This window comes from Mercenaria mercenaria, chromosome 5 (genome assembly GCF_021730395.1).
Source record: "Mercenaria mercenaria strain notata chromosome 5, MADL_Memer_1, whole genome shotgun sequence".
Lineage (NCBI taxonomy): Eukaryota > Metazoa > Mollusca > Bivalvia > Venerida > Veneridae > Mercenaria > Mercenaria mercenaria.
The window spans coordinates 97,225,674-97,250,078 of record NC_069365.1 but is presented as its reverse complement, the minus strand read 5'-3'; the positions used below and the strand labels follow the sequence as shown (position 1 = coordinate 97,250,078).

Here is a 24,405-nt window from a genome sequence, read left to right as displayed (position 1 = left end):
TATGATATTATTTAAGAAAAAATAAGTTCCTAGTCGAAGAATAACCCGTGTTTTGAGTTCTTATGCGTAAGAATATATCACGAAGGCCGTATGCCTGAATGATATATTGTTTCGCATAAGAACGAATAAAATCGGGTTATTCTACGATAAACCCCGCTTAGTAACTTATTATTTCTCAAATAATATCATATCAAAAAACAAAATTAAAAAACAGGCACCATATCCAATGGGTGATTATACAATATCCAAAGTTATGAAATCGGGAGTATTGGAATCACCCAGGCCGAAATGTTCATACTGAGAAACTAAACAGTACCAATAACACGTCATAAAAGCCGTGCTGAACGATCTGAGAAGATCGAAATATAACAGCCCTAATTATACATAATAACCTGGAACCTATCTATCTATATCTATCTATCTCGTCGTAAGTTCTGACCAAACACGTTTCTATATTATTCGACTTCGTAATGGCGCCTAATTCGTTATAATAAATTCTCCGGAGAATCGGTAGATGCTTTCCTCATCTTAGCAGTTGGTACTAGATATTTACTAATGTCTGACACAAAGGAATATAAAATTATTTAATGCCTGTACTGTTCCGGTTTGAATTTTGACATGTCGCAGTCAAACATGTCCAATTATACTACATGTAGTTTGTAATTATACTGCTGCCTTCCTGTGTTGCAACAAAGTTGATGAATTGTAATTGTGTGGAATTTCTCTTGGAAAATGATCATCATCATTTATAATACTATATATTTGGTGACAGCAGAAATTTCTAGTCAAGTCAAGTAAAATTTATTTAAGTCGGATATCAGAACAATATAACACAAGCTCTGCAGAGCTTTTAAACCGACTAGTAAATAATATGGATGACATGATAACAAAAGCAAAGCATAGCAAAGCGTAGGACATTAAACATATTAAAATATAAGCAATACTAAACTTATAAAACATGTTTTATATATCTCAACAAAAGCAGAGTTAAGACTACCAGCATAAGATAGCAAATGGTAATTATAAGTATTAAAAGACTAGCAATGTTAAAACCTGCACAGCTAAAACCAGACTAGCATACTACTAGATAACAGCAGTTATGATAAGGTAAAACAAATCACATTTAAGCAATGAACAGACTTCCAAATGACATGATATGTAAACAGCACATGATTTTTGTTGCTAATGGCATAAACACATATGCAAAAGTAGTAAAGTATAATATATGCTGCTGTTATGCATAATACAAAACAAATTGCACAAAGCATGGCACATGCACAAATTAGTTTATTCACAAGATCACAAGAGTTAAAAATACATATGGTATAAAGTACTCCCTTAGCCAAACTCTGTAACAACTACTAACAAGGCATGCAGGACACGAGCAGGACTCACCATCCCGCTGAGCAATCATTTATTTAAACTGGGAAAAAAGTTATTTCTCTAGAATGATTTCGGAAGGGTACCAGTTTGGCGGCAGAGTACCTGAATGAATTTAATCCATACCTGGTTGTTCTAACCTTTGGCAGTTCAACTGTATTTGTATACCTAAAATTGTAATGAGAGTCTTTTATATTAACAAGATCATGTACATACTCCGGATCATTCTTGTTTAAAATTTTAGAAACCTCTAAAGCTGCCGTTCTCATTCTCCTAGTCTCTAACATAGGAAGACCAGATCTATCAAGCAGGGTTTCATATGGACTAACACAGTCATTGTATATAAATCTAAGAGCCCTAATATTTTCTATATTTTAGATGCATTTGTATTGCCACTAAAATGTGTTCCTTCACATATACCTATTATTCTAAGCCTACATTCTTGATAAATAAACTGTTTGGGATATCATTTCTTTATTCTGTTTTATACAGTGACTATGTAAAACGACTGAGAAATAACTTAAAATAGTTGAATGATATTGATATTCAAGCATAACAGCTTAGTATAGCCGTACATTTAGCTTTAAGTCGCAGTTGTCTGAAAAAAAAAAAACCCTCACATATGTAGGCCATACCAGATACATTGGTTTGTTGCTGTTACAATGAAATCTGTGGAGAAAGATTTTCCTTTGAATATTTGGCAGTAGATATTGATCATGCTCCGATATGAGATTATATTTATGAAATATTTCCCTGTAATGATCTTTCGTTGTGTTCAAAGTTGTCCGAAATTGTAGCTAAATGTTTCAGTATTCTCCATACACTGAATTAATAATTGATATAATTATGTTTTGGACTCTCTTAATGGGCCACTTTACGCTCAGATTAAAGCTTGTTGGATAGAATTACTCTTTGGAAAATATGCCAGCAATACAGACAATGCTTTTATCATTCTGTATAAAATACAATAATCGAAGCATTCAATTGTATTCATAATACATGTATGCACTTCTTCAAAATATACTAAGTAGGAATAAAGAGACTCCATCCATTCCGGAGTTTGCTGGTTTGAAATCCACTGGAGTGTTGGTTTACACTTCATGATTCTTCTGAAGATTACGTCCACAAACATAGTGAGTTTCAGGGTACGGGCTATTTGGCAGTTGTATTTGTTTAACTAATAAAGCATTTCATTAAAAGAAGTTATGACCTGACTACTTTGATACACACCGCATGTTTGATTGTTAGCCCCTATACAGTCGGATGCTATGCGTTCTTGTTTAAGTGTGTCCAATGGAAAAGGGGCAGACTACATGATAGGCAGTTCTTAAATCTAACTTTGACTACAAGTAATGTATTCCGATACTTGCCTTACACCTGTTTCGGTGATTTTGCTATTGCTGTGTCATCTGCTAAGGCATGGAGTTCATTCGTACATGGTTCTTTTGGGTGATTTTATGTACCTTTACACGAGCATTTTCATGTTTTACACAGTGTGTCTATATTACCATGACGCATTTAGGGATTCATCTGCAGGACTTTCGTTCGCGCTGTCCAGTGACTTTTGAATATGTTGATAATTAAAAGTGAGGTTTCTTGTGCACCATAAACTGGTTTAAACTCCTCTATAGTTTTTCTAACGTTCCAAGGCTTTGTCGTATTTTTTCTAAACATATGTTTACTGCTGTAAGGATTCTTTTCAGGAAGGTTGTATTATTTAATCGTCTCTATTGTATTTTTATCCTTGTTTCTATAAACTTGATAAAATCAATATTAAGATGTTCCATGTAATAGACTTGGTTTCAAAAATAAGTTATTTCCCATTGTCCATTGAAACATGGAGAAAATTTATTTTCCTTATTTTGACATATATCAAAGTTCTAGACGCAATTAGTGTACTGCGTGACAATTTGTGAACGTAAATGGTCTTCGCGTTCAAAACTGCTGCCAATAAAAAGCCGGCTGGATAAGTTTCGGTAACGTTTCTCAAAACATTGTAAATTCACATTATTTGTTGTTTGCCATAAAAATCTCTCTGCAAATATTATCGATTTGGCAACGTGTTGTTCTTTGTCATATTAATTCATTTCATACGTCTAAAGATAAAAAAACCTAAATGGAAGGAATAGAAAAAGTGAAAATTTCACAGAACTCTCAACACTGTTTTAGCCAGTTATTGGACGAAAGTGGAACTGCATGTTAGCTTGCAAAACTATTCCATGCCTCTATTGATAAAACAATAAGGATAAACTAATATTTTGTGCTAATTAACATTAAAAAAACTACAATTAGACCTACTTAATCTCTGTGGTCGTATTTGAATATATACAAAGCTTGCGTTGAAGAAATCTTTCAGTTTTTTCCTGTATATAATTTTTGTTGTTGTATCTTTGTTAAGGAAGCATAACCCGACTTCTTGCATGCTAACGTTTAAAAGTAGACATTGCTACAAATTAACAAGAAACTTTTTAATTTCATTACAGATAAAGTAGTTCTTATGGTTTATTAAAATATGGTCAACCAATATCGTCTCACAAATTTGAGACAGAAAAAGACAAATAATTTTTTTGAAGTCTGAGTACACGTCATACATAATCAGTAAGTGGGAAACTACTTTTACCCTTGGAGATTTGTCTCTCTGATTAATGCCAGATTTCTCTCACAATGTCCTAACGCACCATTAGACAAATCTCGCTGTTCATGTTTCATATCGATTATATTTCTTTGATGCACATGCAACCGTTCTCAGTAATTACAGTATTGTTTTATTTCCCCGATGATTTAATAAAATCGCCAAAAGATCAATGCGCGCGCCCAATTGTTTGGAAATTATTTTCAGCCAGCGGTGCAACTTTAATATTATCACTGTGCAAATGAAAAGCATTATTAATTACTCCCTCGTGCCTACCTAGATCAAAATTGTGGTACTGAGCAAAAACGTAATCGTCCTAAATTACTAACAACCGTCTGGTGCTGTTCTAGTCTCTCCGTAATAATCGGTTCTACGTCAGTAAAGCCCTCTACAGACGGTAGGTTTTTGTTGTACAACACTAATTATCTCAAAGATGTACAATTTTGAAATTGTACATTTTTCACATACAGACAGTATTCCATTCCCATATAAATCACAGAGATTTACCTAGTAAATATAGTGCATCAGGTACTGAAAAGAATGTAACCATTAATAATAAAAAATAATATTCACCTTTTTATGTCCCATGAATTTAATTACGCATGACACAAATGAGCCACGCCATGAGAAAACCAACATAGTGGCTTTGCGACCAGCATGGATGCAGACCAGCCTAAACATCCGCGCAGTCTGGTCAGGATCGATGATGTTTGATTTCAAAGTCTGTTGCAATTAGAGAAACCGTTAGCGAACAGCATGGACCAGACTGCGCGGATGCTGGTCGGAAACGCACTTTGTTGGTTTTCTCATGGCGCAGCTCAAATCATTTAACTTTTCAGTGTCATCCTTTTTCCATTATGCATTAGAAGCCAGTTTATATTCAGATTTGTGTTTATTTTTTGGGCAATTGTTTCTGGAATTTCATTCACTTGCCTCTTATCAACTAATTATTTACCAATTTGTTGCTTGTCAACGTGGGTGGTACGTAAGGCAAAACGTACGAAATAGAACATGTCCTAATCTGTAAGTCAAGACTTAAGATTTACGAAATCAAGGAATAGCATCATACACATGATAATATATGGCTGTACATCTTAAATTTAATTGGTGTTGTACAACCAAAACCTACCGTCTGTAGAGGGCTTAAGTCTCGTTTCAACAAATAAAGGTACAAGGTCATTATCGCTCTGACGTTGATTATCTTAGACATTTGAACCCGTTAGCTGACAACTTTGATTTTATTCATAACTGGGAGATGTTGTAGATCTTTCTAATATTTATGTTGCTATCAATGATATTATAACATCCGGGCAGAAATATTACCTACAAAACATTAATATATATATATATTAACCTTTAGATTGCTGGTGGCAAGTAATTTTGCCTTTGCGTCCAGTGCAGACCAAGATCAACCTGCACATCCATAGACCAGTCCATTTGTTCGAAATTCGGCAGGCTAAAGGTTAATTTTACCAGGTAATATTTCTGTCCGGAGTATATAATATCGTTGATAGCAATAGAAATATTTATACATATCATATCACCCTATACCGTATATAAATACTCGTATGTGATAAATGTATTTTGTATGAATATTCCACTGCGTAATGACGCCTACTAGTCTGCAATTATTCTTCAGAAGAATGAGGAATATTTCACAAGGCACAATATATTGACTAAATTATATGCTTGTCATAATCAAAGACAAATAATTTAATGTCTGTACTACTTTAATTTGGAATTGTGACATCAAGTTTACATACACTTTGATGCAAGTCGTAGATATATTTTCAAAACAATTGCAAATGTTTCTCATACTGAATGCCTGGAAATGTGTTAAATGAACTCCCCGGAGGAAGGATTGCCGTTGAATATTTGACAGTAGATATCGATCACACTGTAATTTCAGAGTTTATCTTTGAAATATTTACTGCAATAATCATTCGTTGTCTTCCAAATTTTCACAATTCGTGTCTAAAAGTTTTAATAATCCGTACAATGAATAATTAATATAATCTAGTTCCATTCTCTCTCAGACGGCAACATTAAATGGACTATTTTCTGTTAAAATAAGAACTTTCTTGGATAGAATTACTCATCTGTAAGGATGTAGAATGACAAATGTTGTGGTTTATCACTCCAGGACGAAATTCAAGTTTGAATTAATATATGCATGAAGTTCATATAGTCAACGAGGACGGACGAACAAAGAAAACAAAAACAGTTCTACATCCTTACAAATGAGTAATTCTATCCAAGAAAGTTCTTATTTTAACAGAAAATAGTCCATTTAATGTTGCCGTCTGAGAGAGAATGGAACTAGATTATATTAATTATTCATTGTACGAGTTTAGAACAGTTATTTGCAAATTTTCAATGGGGGACATACGTGCTTAATTGTGAACAAAAACATCTCCTCCTTTCCCTAGTGTTCCAAACTTAAAGGTGTAAATAAAGGTAATCCTCACCAGGTGAATACCTTACACAAAGGCACGAACTGCTCGTATTAATGATTCATGCATTTGCAGAAGGCAAACAGACCAGAAGAGAAGAAACAATTTCAAAACAAGATTTCTTAATAATAATAATAATAATAATAATAAGGTAGTTTCTTTGCAAAAATGGACTCAGTTAAAGTTAGAAATGTTTTTTCTTTAGATAAATGCTGTTAAACAACATATTCTACTCTTTTATGTTCTCACATTACCTGAAGGTATTGCTAGAGGATTATGCAAAAACTTAGCATTGAAAGTTTAAATATTTATTATAACCTGACGGCCCATGTAAAATATATTAACATTGCTGAAATGCTGCTTTTGGTAGATTTGAAATGTGCTCGTTATATTATTCAATACAAACGTTAAACATTGGCATTTTCTTTTTGATCTGGTGCCAGTGGATATTCGTCTCCTATTGCCCATATTTGCTTATACCAACTCCTTGATAATCATTTGCTACCATAAGCCAGTACCAATTATAGAAATGCTAAATTTAATACTCATTCGGGGTTTTTGATTTGTCTGATATTTATAAGGAAGAATTATTAAATAATAGAGTTTAAAGGACATTTTGGTAATAATTCAGTGCTGCTGATGATTTCTAAGCTTTGCAAAGTCAATGGGAGACAATTCAAACATGATATACAGACCTGTAAGCGGCTCACTGGTGTCTTACTAGAGCGGATATCCAGTAATAATTTCTCTATAGGGCGTAATAGTCAATTGATGTTTAAGTAACAGCAACAAAATAAATGGGTTATTACATGTGTGTTTCCATGGTCTGCGTCGAGATATTGACAGATATTTGTATATGTATTTAAATATTTACCGTGACTCCCATATGACTCAGCTACTGTTTATTGTATGGTAATTGGGCCGTTCCATGAGAAAACCTGTATTAGTGATATGATATGAATATTGCATAATAAGTAGTTTAAAATACTGGAAAACCATTGTTTTTCTTATGTTCTGTGATTCAGTTATCTAAGGCAATTCTACCATATTTTTCGTATAAATGTTATTTGTGTTGTCATGGCAATGGAAATTCCAAAGCACCCATGCATCATGAAAATATAGAGGTGCCTGTGATGGAACCCAAAATATACGGTTAAGCTATTTTTCAGTAAAATCACTTTAAACTGTTCCAAAATATTCAACTGTATGATGATATTTAGTAAGTGATACGCATAATTTGTTCCATTAATGGCTTAAAAAGTACACACCATGTACAACGACGTCAAACTGCGTTCATGACGTTCTTAACGACACATCTGAAAATGCCTTCGGTGACTTACTTAAGAGCATTGTAGCTCTTGAAAGAGTGAAGATAATTACTTTAAATTTTCAGATTTGAAAGGTAAAAGAATGTTCTTCATGAATATTTTGTTATCTCAATTTTGAATTTTTGTCACTAATACAGGTTCTCTTACGCAACGCCCTATGTTTAATGTATTAATATATACAGCGACACAGGACTTTTGTACTTAAGTCTGGTCACATCATGTTGTTTCTGAAGTGTAATATGTCTATTCAACTAAGAAGTTAACTCCAAATTATATTCAGGAAAAATCTCCTATAATAGTATATATTATCAGTATAGTTTTATAATGTTAATTTGCTGGGGTGGGGGTTAGTCTGGGTCCTGAATCGGCCGAACAAATAAATATGATTCAAATATGATTCATTTGGTTTATTGGCGACACGTGTTGTCATATCTTAGTTCATGATAACTACTTAATTTTACGATATAAATGCTAAGTACTGAAGTAGTTGATACGGTTGTTTTGGTAGTTATTGTTGTGGATATGACTCTCTCTCTCTCTCTCTCTCTCTCTCTCTGTGTGTTCTTGGGTGTTTCTCAATTTGTTATTCTGGTCAGATCACTATGTGTCTGTAATGGTAGATAAAGTATGTGTTGCATTGAGTGGATACCGTTGTATATAAAGCACACCATGAAGAGTATGCTATATAAATGTATAATAATAATAATAATAATAATAATAATAATAATAATTCGAGTTTTGTATTATATTGTGTCAACATCTCAGATCTCGTTTATTTTTCACTAAATTACTAAAATACCTACTTAACATGTAGCTTTATGTCAACTGTGAGTATCCAAAGCATTGTTGTTTTTGTTTCATTTTAACTTGTGTATGAAATACATTCAAGTTTTAAAAATTCTATAAAAACTTTCATGCATACGTTTAAGTAGTGAACACGTACTGACAATTAGAAACTTATACAATTTTCGTATTTTTCGAGCTTTAAAGCAGTGTGCTATGTTTACTACTGAAGAATGCCGAGTTGCCTAATTCGAATACGCGAACACATGAAAATTGCCGAGTATCATCTTAAAAATATCAAAATGAACTGGAATTGGTGTCAAATACATGGGCATATATAATGTATTAAGAGGTCGAAAATGCGAGGTATACTTGAAAGGACATAGAGAGCAACACCCCGCGGTCTGGAGCACCGGCTTATTTAACAGACAAAATTCTATCATATCGGACTGCATTAGCGAACTAATTATGATGTCTTCTGTTAATAGTTTTTGTCTGGTTCGTTTATAGGATGGGTTAATAATAACTCTCGGAAATGTCAATATCGGAAAAAGGATTGTTTTGTTTTTATAGCGTTTAAAATCGCACTAACATTTGTACCACAAGCTTAATGGTCCAATACTAAGGAAAGTGAACATTTTAATTTCTTTTAAAAAGCACAGAAACTATTTCATTTTATTGGAAAATGAAAGTTGGTATGTAGAAATTCGAAATAAATCGCAGTATATGTACAATTATTTTTCTATGAAGTATGAAGAAAGTTAAAAAGACCTGGGGGGTCATTCTGTCGATTCATTGAAATTTCAACATAATACACATACATTTCTTTGAGTTCCAAAGACCTTCTGTAAATTTTGACCTGCCAATCTTCATTATTTAGTGTCTTGCAGAAGTCTATGCACTGGCTATGAAAAAAATTGTAAACTCACTTTCTCTTAGTAATGGACCTTTAACTCAGTGGGTCGAATGCATATCTATGGAACTTTGTACCAAGATTTTAATCCTCGGGAAAAGCATCATTTGACAGAAAGCATGTTTAAAATTATTCGTCACATCCAGGTTTAGGTTGAGAAGATGACATTTACTTGTGGCGAACAAGTTAATACTGGTTAATACTGGTTCAGAATCCAGAAACATATGTTAACCCTAATGCTATTACTTTACTGAAATTCTTTTGAACAAGGGATAATAAACAAATGAACGGTAATATCGAAAACAGACTGCGAGCGGCAACTTACCCTCCAAAAATGGTATTTTGAGAAAACTGTGTTATGCATTTTGGTATTCGTTACTAATTTATAAGGACTCTGTACGTCTTATTACTTTGTTTTTCAATTACTTGACGGGAACCTGTTAAAGTACTGTCGTAGGCTGTGACCTTTATGTTGCCTATTAAAGAACACCATGTCAACTGAACGTGTGGGACAAAATATACCCGTTTGATATGCAATCAAAACGTTATTAAACGCACTGTGATATCATTGTACTATCTTTTATAAATTTGTATAACTTATACTGTACATGCAAGATTTTTAGCCGTTAAACTTCATTTTCCTGTTAATGTAGTTTGATAATTATTAATGTTGTCGGTTTATATTATGCAATTCAGTATCGATATAACTGGTCCTCTATATTTGAAGTTATGTGTCTTCATTAATACACCATCCTGTTCATCTTATTCCCAACGGTACAAACAACAGAGTCATAATGAGATACATACCTAGAAGTGCTTTTATGGGGTTACATTACAGTTCCTCTCAAGTCAGAGCTAAGTGGGCGTGACAGGTGTTTTTACGTGTCATTACCTCTCTTGAACAGACTCGATCAAACCGAAACTGTTATTGTTTCACTTTGTGGCATCTTTTGCGTCCTATGTATCTATTTATAGATTTTATTTTTACCATTTTGGATTAATTTGTATAATCATACAATACATTAAGATATATGGTTTACGGCTATATATGATTTAGTAGAGCACTGGTATACATGTACTTTATACAGTTTAGTTTTTTGTGTGATGTGTTTAAATACTAATATAGTAAGTATAAATACATTTGTTGTGAACGGTATCTCCGTCATGGTAGCAGAAGTATTAAAGACAAATAATGCTACAAACACTTTTAAAAAAGGCAGGGAATTCCGCTGATAAAAATCTTTTCTCAGTTTTGTCATTATCTAAATCAAATAGACGGAATAATTTGACAAAGAGTTTGTACTACTTCCAAGCTTACAGCAGACAATATCTAAATAGCAGCCCATTACTTCAAAGCTGTATTGGGAAAATCCAAAAATCGTTCCTCGACTGCAAGTCTGTAATAGACACAGGAACGAATTCACCGGAAGTCATATTGATTTAGACTGTGTACAGTGTGATATGACACGAATAGAATAAATGTCTTAGGAAATGGAAATGAAATGAAATGAAAGAAAATTAAAATAATTGGAATCAATCAAGAGATTGTTTTATCATACGGAATTTAACCAAATGCGCAATACATTTATTCAGTGAATAGGATAAATATTTATCCGTTGTTAAAATACCAATAGAACGAAAATGTACAGTATAATTGGACTGGACAGGCTAGCATGATTTCTGACGATGCTGTCGGGGCGTGAAGTGCAACTGGACAATACAGACAGGTTGCTGCGGACAAATTACAGACGTTACAGCCCGAATGTCCACTGGATCATGAACTATGTGATATTCAACAAACAACATTCTATTAAGACTGTTTTCGATTTATAATTCATGATTTTGTATTGAGATTTTTATCCTTGGTGACAGGATTTAAAGCTTTTTATACATTCGACACGTACATTAACAGGCGCCATGATGACTCTGCTACTGAAGTTGTGTACTATATATGTCCTGTGTATAGTAGGAGTGACTCCTGACCGACGTGATCCTATGAAAATAGGTAAATATCTAGATGTTGTATCATATCTATAATTATTTCATGCGAATAATGACCAGCAATGCTCAGATTTTCTTTTGAAGAGTTTAGGTTGATTTTATTTTAAATCTTATTGCGGCAGATCCTTTAGAGCTAATGTTCAAGGACTAAGTTACTCACCAAACACATGCAAAAGTTACTTCGCCATGTTTTGTTAGAATGTATTATCTATCACCATCAACAAAACATATACATTTACCTATATTTTGTAGCGAAATTAATGGTCTAGTAATAATTTGTTCAATTTTGTACTTAATTATTATTTTAAAAAATAAATATATCTCATTATTTGTATAACGATGTGTATACAATTAAATATTGTTGATGGAAACAAATTCGAATGCCAGAACCGTTTTTCCATCCTAAAGGGATACGTGTACGCTTTAAACCTTGTTCGGAGGTGTCCAGTTTTCCTACCATTATAGAAAGCAAAATATCTACTGACCTCAGCTGACGATGACACTATGGAATCGGCATAAAAAAGCATGAAACTTATAAAATTTATATTTGGCTGGCTACAACTAACGCGGCATCTGTTCCTAACAAAGTCTAAGACGCTCATTAGCTGATCATAACTTGCCTACATGTTAACTCTCATAATTGGCATAAGAAACTCTTATCATGCTGTGTCGAGATATTTCTAGGGCTCTTTTCAATATTACCATCATACATCGCTTATTTGCAGAAGAAAAATGATGTTAGAAAGAAATCATCAATTAACCTGCATATTTTACATTAAATTTTCTAATATATTTTAGGAAATAATTATCCAGTGTGTTATAGCATGTCTAATGGTGGTACTGCTTTATATCTGTGATTAAACACATTTAAAATACCTTTAAATGTATTTAGAATTTATAGCATTTTAATATGTTTCAACATAATTAGATTTAGACATAAGACAACCGTCCTTAAAAGTATGACAACTATTTGATAGCATTAGTCACACAATTCCCTCGGGTGCTATTATCATGTGATCATGTTATTGCGTGGAATATTTGATGATTAACTGGTTTAATGTTTTATTCTTCTAACCGGAACTGTTGGGATTTTTTCGGATTGATTTTACGTAGAACAGGCTGATTGATAATAAAATAACTGTTGTTATAAAGACATCAATTGTTAGCTATGGTAACTTGGCGTTAAATAGTATTGTCGTTTTTTACACACATAAGAGCAATATAGAATGTAGACAAGGATGTGACACTTAAAAATATGAATATATCAGTTACGACAAAACACGCTTACGTAGATTATGCAAACAACAATTATTTGAACATTTATAGAGCATTATAGAATGTAGACAAGGCTGTGACACTTAAAAATATGAACATATCAGTAACTACAAAACACGTTTACGTAGCAAACAACAATTATTTGGACATATTCATTAAAGTGTGTGCAGATGAAGTCATGTTAGAATGCTTTCTCTTTTACATTTACATATGGTCATGGTGTGACAATAAATATTCAGTCAAGCGCCAGCAATAAATTATGTCAATCATCAGCAATAAATTCTAAGTAAATCATCAACAATTATTATAGATATTAAGTCAAGCGCCAGCAATAAATTATGTCAATCATCAGCAATGAATAATTCTAAGTCAATCATCAACAATTATTATAGATATTAAGTCAAGCGCCAGCAATAAATTATGTCAATCATCAGCAATGAATTCTAAGTCAATCATCAACAATTATTATAGATATTAAGTCAAGCGCTTTATGTCAATCATCAACAATGAATTCCAAGTCAATCATCAACAATCAATATTAAGTCAAGCGCCAGCAATTAATTATGTCAATCATCAGCAATAAATTCTAAGTCAATCATTAACAATAAATATTAAGTCAAGCGCCAGCAATAGATTATGTCAATCATCAGCAATAAACATTAAGCCAAGCGTCAGCAATGAACTATAAGTCAATTAAGCGTCAGCAATAAATTTTAAGTCAGTCGTCAGAAATTGATTGTAATGTGGTTACAGACTGTCGTCAGTGTCAGCGACAACAGTCTCATTTGTTTTCAGTCAGAAAAAAAAGTTCAAAGTGTACAATTTCTAAACTATGGATATTCTAGAATGACTTCATCTAATGAGTCAGTAGATATGCACGCATATGATGGAGCGAATAAGACCCGGGAATGTTAAACCAGAATTGGATATCAATATATATGTTCCAATGCAAACTTAAAACAGTCAGAAAAAGATTTATAAACTTTTACATTTTAAATATACAGAATGCTCGCTTTTTTCAATCTGAAAAGTTTTATTTAGATTAACAATTTAGATATAGACTTAATGGAATTCATTGTGCAGTTCAAAGAGCTGAAACTGTGTGATGCTCCCTCAAAGGGATAAAATCGATGTTTTCGAGTTTGACCTGTCATTTTAAAATACAAACAGAATCACACATCGAAAACTCAATGTCGTAAATGACCTTCTTAGCATTTAATTGGAAGTGAATACGTGCAGTCAGCGCTGTCATTGAGTAAAGGTAGAAAGTAAAAATATATACCACAACAGGCATTAAACACATTTTACACCACCAAACCGAACACATTGTAAACTTACAAACTGAGAATATTATACTCCGTCACAATATGCACATTGCACACCAACACAAATAACCAATGGTACATCGTCAATCTGAACACAATATATATTGCAAAACTGAACATATTAAACATCGCCAAACTAGGCACATTATACACTGTCATATTGAACACATTATACACTGTCATATTGAACACATTATACACTGTCATACTGAACACATTATACACTGTCATACTGAACACATTATACACTGCCATACTGAACACATTATACACTGTCATACTGAACACATTATACACTGTCATATTGAACGCATTATACACTGTCATATTGAACACATTATACACTGTCATATTGAATATTGAACACATTATACACTGTCATATTGAACGCATTATACACAGCCATACTGAACACATTATACACTGTCATACTGAACACATTATACACTGTCATATTGAACACATTATACACTGTCATATTGAACACATTATACATTGCCATACTGAACACATTATACACTGCCATATTGAACAAATTATACACTGTTATATTGAACACATTATACACTGTCATACTGAATATTGAACACATTATACACTGTCATATTGAACGCATTATACACTGTCATATTGAACACATTATACACTGTCATGCTGAACACATTATACACTGTCATATTGAACACATTATACACTGTCATATTGAACACATTATACACTGTCATACTGAACACATTATACACTGCCACATTATACACTGTCATACTGAACACATTATACACTGCCATACTGAACACATTATACACTGCCATACTGAACACATTATACACTGCCATACTGAACACATTATACACTGCCATATTGAACACATTATACACTGTCATACTGAACACATTATACACTGCCATACTGAACACATTATACACTGCCATACTGAACACATTATACACTGTCATACTGAACACATTATACACTGCCACATTATACACTGCCATACTGAACACATTATACACTGCCGTACTGAACACATTATACACTGTCATACTGAACACATTATACACTGCCATACTGAACACATTATACACTGTCATACTGAACACATTATACACTGCCATACTGAACACATTATACACTGCCATACTGAACACATTATACACTGTCATACTGAACGCATTATACACTGCCATACTGACACACATCATTTAACACTTTCATGAACTGAACACATTATACACTGCATAGACCATTTTTGCCAATGAACACATTATACACTGCCATATTGAACACATTATACACTGTCAAACTGAAAACCATGTACACCACCACACTGAACTCATTGTACACCGTCCAACTGACCGCATTGTGCATTACCACACTGAACTCATTGTACACCGTCCAACTGACCGCATTGTACACCTCCACACTGAACACATTGTTCACCAACACACTGAACCCATTGTACACCGTCCAACTGACCGCATTGTGCATCACCACACTGAACTCATTGTACACTGTCCGACTGACCGCATTGTACACCGCCACACTGAACACATTGTTCACCAACATACTGAACACATTGTAAACACCAAACTGAATAAAATGTACACCGCCAAACTGAACATATTGTACATCAACACACTGAACACAATATACACCGTCATACTGAATACATTGTACACCACCGAACTGAACAAATTGTATACCGTCACATTGTTCACATTGTACACCTCCACACTGGACATATTTTTCACCGCCACACTGGACATACTGTACACCGGCACACTGAATACATTTTACACTGCCACACTGAACACATAGTACACCGTCACACAGTCCACGTTGTACACTATCACACTGAACACATTGAACACCGGCAAACTGACCGCATTGTACACCACCACACTGAACTCATTGTACACCGTCCAACTGACCGCATTGTACACCACCACACTGAACTCATTGAACACCGTCCAACTGACCGCATTGTGCATCACCACACTGAACTCATTGTACACCGTCCAACTGACCGCATTGTACACCGCCACACTGAGTACATTGTTCACCAACACACTGAACACATTGTGCACTACCGAACTGAACAAATTGTATACCGTCACATTGTTCACATTGTACACCTCCACACTGGACATATTTTTCACTGCCTCACTGAACATACTGTACACCGGCGCACTGAATACATTTTACACTGCCACACTGAACACATAGTACACCGTCACACAGTCCACATTGTACACTATCACACTGAACACATTGAACACCGGCAAACTGAACACATTTAAACAACAACACCGAAGCAATTGTACACCGCCAATTTTTACTCATTGCACACCGTTACACGGTTCATATTGTGCACCATCAAACTAAACACTGCCAAACTTAGCATATTGTACATCGCCACACTGAACACATTATACACCACCAGGCTGAATACATTGTACGGGTCCGATATGAACATTTAGTACACCGTCACACTGTTCACCACCACATTGAACACATTGTACACCGCCACACTGAACACATTATGCATCGCTACATTGAACATATTATACACCACCACACTGACACTGTTCACCACCACATTGAACACATTGTACACCGCCACACTGAACACATTATGCATCGCTACATTGAACACATTATACACCACCACACTGACGACCACAAAAACACCACCACCCTGAACCCATTCAACATCGCCAAACTGAACACATTGTTCATCGCCGTAATGAACACATTATACAACACCACACTGAAAAAATTGTCCACCGCCACACTGAACACAATGTACACCATCACACTGAACACATTGTAAACCGCCCAACTGAACACATTGTACACCACCCAACTGAACACATAGTACACCGCCCAACTGCACATTGTTCAGTGCCAAATTTGATACATTGTACACATCCACACTGAACACATAGTACATCGTCACATTGAGTACATAGTACACCGCCACACTGTTCACTCTGTACACCACCACACTGAACATTCAGTACAAGTCACACTGTTCACATTTTACACCGTCACACTTTTCACATTTTACACCACCACAATGTTCTCAGCGGCACTGAACAAAGTGTACACTGCCAAACTGCACACATAGTACACCGCAATACTGTCCACATTGTGCACCGCCACACTGAACTCATTGCACACACATATTACACCCCACACTGAATACATTGTACGCAACCATATTGAGCACATATTGTATACCGTAACACTGATCACAATTTACACCATCACACTGAACACATTGTATACTGCGACACAGAACACATTGTACACCACCACACTGAACACATAGTACACCGTGGCTCTGTTCACATTGTACACTTCCACACTGAACACTTTGTACATCACCCAACTGAACACACTGTACAACGGCAAACTGAACACATAGTACACCACCCAACTGAAGACATTGTTCAGCGGCACACTGAATACATTGTACACCACCACCCTGAACACACTGTACACGACCACACTGAACACATAGTTCACCGTTACATTGAACATATGGTACACCACAACACTGAACACACTGTACACCACAACACTGAACACATTGTACACCACAACACTGAACACACTGTACACCACAACACTGAACACACTGTACACCACAACACTGAACACATTGTACACCACAACACTGAACACACTGTACATCACACCACTGGACACATTGTACACCACAACATTGAACACATAGTACATCGTCACACTGTTCAAATTTTTGACTGTCACACTGAAACTTTGTCCACACTGAACATATAGGACAACGTCACACTGTTCACACTGTACACCGCTACACTGTACACATAATACACCGCCACACCGTTCAAATTGCACACCGACACACATAACACATAGTACACCGTAGCACTGAATTTGTGCAACACCACACTGAATACATTGTACACCGACACACTTAACATATTGTACACCGCCACACTGAACACAGTGAACCGTAACACTGTTCACATTGTGCAACACCACACTGAATACATTGTACACCACCACACTGAAAACATAGTACACCGTCACACTTAACACACAGTATACCGTGACACTGTTCACATTGTACACCACCACACTGAACACCGCCAAACTGAACACATTGTGCACCGTAAATATGAACATAGTAATCACCGCAAAACTAAACACATTGTTAATCAACAAAGCGTCGCTCTGTCAGAATTTCATTCTGTCAAGGAAATATATAATTCTCGGAATGTTTCATAAAACAATTAATTATATATAACAAAAATGTATATTGTAATAATGAAATCAAAATGAAAAGGAGGAGAAAGAAGCCTTCTTATTCAGCACTGAGTTAGGTCAAAATGTATACAGGTCTGTCAATCAATTCTTAAGGTGCTTATTTGGCCAGAATTATGAAACGTCATTAATAAAGTAATATATTAGAAGTGAAGGTTGATAATCTGAAGCCAACTGTTAATCTAGAAACAAAAAATGTTTCTTATTGCAAACAGGATATCCATCTCAATATTCTGTAAATTTGAATGTGATAAAAAAAAAAAAAACATGAAAATGAATTTTCTCTGAGGACTGCTACGGTGCAAAACAAATTTGTGAGAATGGCTGGACAAATTGGCCAGTACGGATAACAAAGATAGTTAGGAGCCATTTTGAATTTACAATGCAGCTCATCAATCATTTCATTGTAATTGATTTATCAAAAATGCACTAATCTGGTTACTTGAATTTTCTCCACTGTACATGCTCCTAGTGAGCACTTCCTGGTTGTCATGGTTAACACAAATTATAATTAATGAAGACGATCACATCTAAAAAGGTTTTACAAAGTTTACTGTAACACAGGCCGTTCTTTTTCTGTTAAAGGGGCTGGGCTTCAGATATTGGATAAAATGATTTTTCTTTAGAAATGATGTATTGTCATATTATAAACGTTAAAACATTTTTTTTGTAGTTATCTTAATTATGCTAAATCAAGAAAAGCAATAATATTATGTGAGCCGGGAATTCACCCGCGTTGTCTTTTCTACAATTTTGTCCAATACGTCACGGAGACATTCGTATTTTACAAGTGTAAACGCTTCATAATTTTGCTACCCCTTAAAACATTTGGCGACAGAAGTTTTCAAACTGTAGGGCCGAAACTATGGAACAAACTACCAGTAAAAGTGATAAATTCTGATTCGGTAGACACTTTTAAGAAAAAGCTCAAAACACTGTTTTTTAAAAGCTTTGAATCATTGTTCTGATTATTTCTCTGTTTTACCGTTTTAGTAGAGACGCTGAGTATTCTCTGCTGTGTAGTGTGATCGACGTATGCTTTATACGCAACGTTGTAATTTGCACTGTACAGAAATTTTGTCAAATATGTCGTGTTTCATTGTTTGATACCATTATGTATATAATTTATCATGATTTTTCTTTTTTAATTTAATGTACAACGCCAGTGAATATACTATGTGTAAAATTAGGCGTTTAATCAAATAAAGCAGTTTCAGTACCCCGTTACAAACGCTTTTCAAGTTTGAACGGAAAGAAGAAATAGTTCAAATAACTAATTTACATGTGTTCCCATATATATAATCTTACAATAAATATGATTGAAAGCCTTCTTAAAAACTATAGCAATGATTTCATGGTATCTTTTTTTTCTTTTCCCGTCCCTTTCAGCAAATGAAACTAAAACTGTGTGTTATTATGCAAAGTCACTGTTAGTACGTCACAGTTATGTATGTCATATTGTTAAGCGCCATCGCGGTGCGCTGGAAACACACACAAAACAAACATATATTTGGTGCACATCGCCACAGATTTGCTATCGTGTAAGAATCGAAATAACATATCAGTGAAATTCCCTTTAAACAAAATCAAGGAGTTTTGTTGCAAATTACTATTCCATATGGTAAATAAGTAACGTGTATTTTCTACAGACATGTTGTATTGAACAATATTTTTAAATGTAATTAAAAACATGACATTGCGTCTTTACGTAAGTCAGTTCCTAAAGAAAACCTGGTTACCGATCGTGAACATTTAGCCTATCACCAGTCCAGCCCCATGCGAATATCTTCAAACTTTATTTCTTAGGCTAAAACGTTTTTGTCAGGGAAAAAGTTTACAACAGGAAAACCTCTGGATAAGTTTTTTTCAGTGCCTTAATAATGCACATCTTGAAGATTATCAAAGTTGTTTTATAACCATTGATAGAGCGTCTAAAATTGTGTATTAAGTATAAAGGAGAGTACTATGAAGGGTTACGGTAAAAACTGTTTTTTATTCTTTGAATACAAAGTTATAAAATAAGTTGCATTAATTTTGGAACGACCCTGCGTATTTGGATGTTTAAACTTTCTTTGGAGAGAAACTGCATTAAATTTATCTTTGTAGGTTGATGATTTCATCCTGAGGCCTTTTCAACAGAGTGTTTGGCATTAAGCAGTGTCTTAAATGCATCGTAACACTCAGTTAAACATGGCAGGAGGGTGCTCATATAAAAAAACTTGGTAATGACTTCCTCAATAAAAGCTTTTGTCTGTGAATTTTGTCCATACATAGTGTAACCGTGAAATTGATGCCAGGCCATGCATTTCCTGTCGTCTAATATTGCACAGAAGAAATGCCTCTTGATTTTGTTAATTGTTTACTAAACCGAGATTTGTAAATATTGTTAAATAAAAGTTAGAATGTAGCAACTTGGATGTGATTACTAACATATTGTACAGAAGGAGGTCCCAATGGAGGTCTAGACCTAAATTATCCACGTTTACCGGCCAAAGAGCCTCAAATGGAGCGTTCTAGATATTGCCGTTTAAACCTATTAGCATTCATTAGCAGTTAATCTTCTAAACTGTCAATGCCTTGTCAATCAAATTTGCATGCCGATTTAGTTAACTGCCACTAACCAAGAATTTACGGAATGATCCTCGTGTTTATATTGCATGTGTAATTAAAGAACGTTTCTGTAATACAATTAGGGCTAGTGCTATGTTTCAGCTAGAGAGAAAAAATCTTCGCTGTTTAGATTATAAACGGTTTTAATTATTTTATAGTCTTTAGGGAAATGAACACGTAAACATATAGTCGAAGAAATGTAAACACAAATATATCATTATCAATTCAAAGATACTAATAAACTTCGATAATGTGACAGTTGACCCCAATACAATCGACACTGTTTATTTTGCAATACAGGTAAATCCAAAGACTGCTTTACAATAGATCTTTGACGGATTCTCTTTGAACATCCCTGGACTTATTGGACTCAACTGTCACATTATCAAAGCTTATTAGTAAACACAGTCGTCACCAGTCTGAATTTAGACATAATGCATTTTAAAACAATATAGACATATTTCATCAATAATATTTCTTAATATCTAACTAAATTCAGACATCGTGAGTTAAATCAATACATTATCCTGTAATCAATTTAAAGAAAAAAATAGTTCATCATCTATTGAAATTTTAAAAAATACTTGTATCCTTAGTGTAATTCGGACATGTTTTAGCGTTAATTTAATCAAACATATTTCAATACCTGTACATTAATCATTAATTCAAACGCGAAGATTTTAAAATCATTAATGAATAGCTGTATTTCTGTGATAGTGAGTTATATCCAATGGTGAGGTGGGAGTACTTTTCTCTTTTAGGTTGTGGACACCAAAGTCCGAATTCTCCATATGCGATCTGGTTATTCCCCATTTTATACGGATACCCGGACATCCCGCGCGTGCGTTGAACTTTATAATATAGAGTCCGAGGAATACCGCATATCTAAACGAGAATATGTCATCACGTGCGTGAACTTTAGGAATCAAGCTCTATGAATAATAAAAATTCCTTTAAAAAGTTTGGCCAGTGTTAAGCAAACACATAATCAAAAAAGAAATAAGAATTTTACCATTTAAACTTATGTGAAGGTCAAGGTGTGTCCCTTTTTTAACGGAATGCACGAATTAAATTTTAATTAAAGCTAAGTACAGTAACGTAGCCTAAAGGCTCGTGCCTGTATATGATTTTTACGAGTACATTAATAATTTCAAAATGGCCTTAATTAAATCTTCAAATGTGGATCATGCTTTCCGACCTCTATTATTTGTCCATGTAACTTATACTGTACTTGCACATTGGGACTATATAACGTATACTGTGCTTGCACATTGGGGCTATTGGGACTATGTAACTTATACTGTGCTTGCACATTGGGACTGTGTAACTTATACTGTGCTTGCACATTGGGACTGTGTAACGTATACTGTGCTTGCACATTGGGACTGTGTAACTTATACTGTGCTAGCACATTGGGACTGTGTAACTTATACTGTGCTTGCACATTGGGACTATATAACTTAAACTGTGCTTGCACATTGGGGCTATGTAACTTATACTGTGCTTGCACATTGGGGCTTTGTAACTTATACTGTGCTTGCACATTGTGACTATTTAACTTTTACTGTGCTTGCACATTGGGGCTATGGATTTCTCTGAAGACATTATACACATATTCACAATGGACAGGTACACTTGAATAGCTCTAGTTTAAAGTTATCCAATAACGAAAACTAAATTAGATTATTGCCCTAAATGCGAATCAATAACCAGATATCTTTTTGGCTGGCTCCAAAACACTATATTGGATTTTTATGAGCGGTATAGCTATAATTTGTTAGATGGAGTATTCCAAACACTACACTCACTTCTACGATCCTGCTTAAGAATCCATCTTCTTGATGTCAGAAATAAAAAGCCTAAGTCATGTTGTATTTTGAAGTTTACTATCACTTATATACATGTGTGGTTTCAAATAAAGTAACGTTTAAATTCTTCATATTTTAGCACTGGACATCAGTAGATCTCTCTATTTTTGGATATCTACAATCAGACATAAAGTCATATCATCCCTCTGTTTGAGTGGTAAATATCATCTCCATATATTCTCCTTCAAGCACGAATGTTTAGAACTATGTACTATTTATATTTCTATTGTTGCAGTTCTTCATTTTACTTATAGCAGATATTAAGGTATCCAGTCCACAGATAGCTAAAACCGCTTCGGCACTAATCGGTCGCTGTCGGCATTTTCAAGTATTTTCAGTCATGAACTTATATTTATTTAAGCTTTAACTTCAAAACTATTAATAAAAAGGCAAATGCATAGAAGAATACATTTTTATGGTTTTCGATTGACAATAAGTTGCGAAATTCTTGTCTGGGATCTGACACTGAGACGTAATGAAATATGTACAAGGGAGGCAAACCTTTACGGGATGTGTACAGCAACCTTAAACATACTTTCTTTCTGCTGCTCGGAACAACCAAATGATATAAAATAATTCACAATGCCATAAAAGCCCAACAGCTGCAAATACGCCATGAGGTATGTGTTCCATTTGAGTAGATTGTGAATTTGAAGATAACTAACTGAGGTTAACAAAATTAGAAATAGAATAATAGTAAACGTGGAAACCCAGATGTCACCCAACATGGCAAAAATGAAAATGCTACAGACTCGGTTTGACTAAGCCTGTTCTTGGTACATACTACTATCCACGCCATCTAGCCCAAGTTTAAGCAAAATACAATTCTGAGACATCCGCAGATGTGCTCCTACTGTGGCGTACACGAAAGCACCAATGCTACACAGAGTGCATTTCCATGAAAAGGGACATATTGTTCCCAGTTAAAACTGAGCTTGCACTTAATGAGAAAACAAAGGGCAGAGAGGGAATTTGAGCATTTATATTACAGAAACTGCCAAAAGACAGCGTGCCAACGCGCGTCAGAAAGTGCTTGAGACAAGACAATATGCTAGAAAAGAGTTATGGTTCTTGACTTTCTAACTTGCTTTCTTATGACAAAAATGTTTTTTACCTTTAGTGCAAAAGAGCATTTGTTTCAGGACGGAATAATTTCTTCTATACTTTGGCAAACCCCTTTAAATAAGAAGGAAAATGGAAACCCTCAACTTACTTGGCCATTAAAAGCATTCAAGTGCGTGTTTAAAAGAAAATAAGTGTACAGCAAGGAATGAGTTGAGACAGGTGCCGCCGCTAATACAGGAATTTAAACTACTTTCACTGCCACTAATTCTATTGATATTTCTGCAGCAAAACAACCCGTATCTCATTGTCACTACGCAGCATCCAAAGATTTCGTTGCATCTACACATTCCTTATCTAATTTCAGACTGTGTAGGAAACATTTAACTGACTTTTGTGAGAATAAATCTTTTCTTGAGAATAGTACCAGTTTAATATTTGTTTTTTGTTTATAATACATGCGG

The 24,405-nt window shown here is 34.5% G+C and overlaps 1 protein-coding gene across 2 annotated transcripts in view; it reads left to right on the top strand.

The window, feature by feature from the left end:
* The first annotated feature begins 10,845 nt into the window (after window positions 1-10,845).
* The window catches only part of LOC123558703 (glutamate receptor 2-like), a 98,529-nt gene continuing 84,969 nt past the window's right edge, over window positions 10,846-24,405 (top strand). The window contains exon 1 of one of the 2 annotated variants that reach the window (XM_053544402.1): window positions 10,846-11,494. In XM_053544402.1, coding sequence (XP_053400377.1) covers window positions 11,407-11,494 — 88 coding nt within the window. In that variant the 5' untranslated portion in view covers window positions 10,846-11,406. The remainder of the gene's footprint in view (window positions 11,495-24,405) is intronic. The other variant, XM_053544403.1, reaches the window with a different exon arrangement.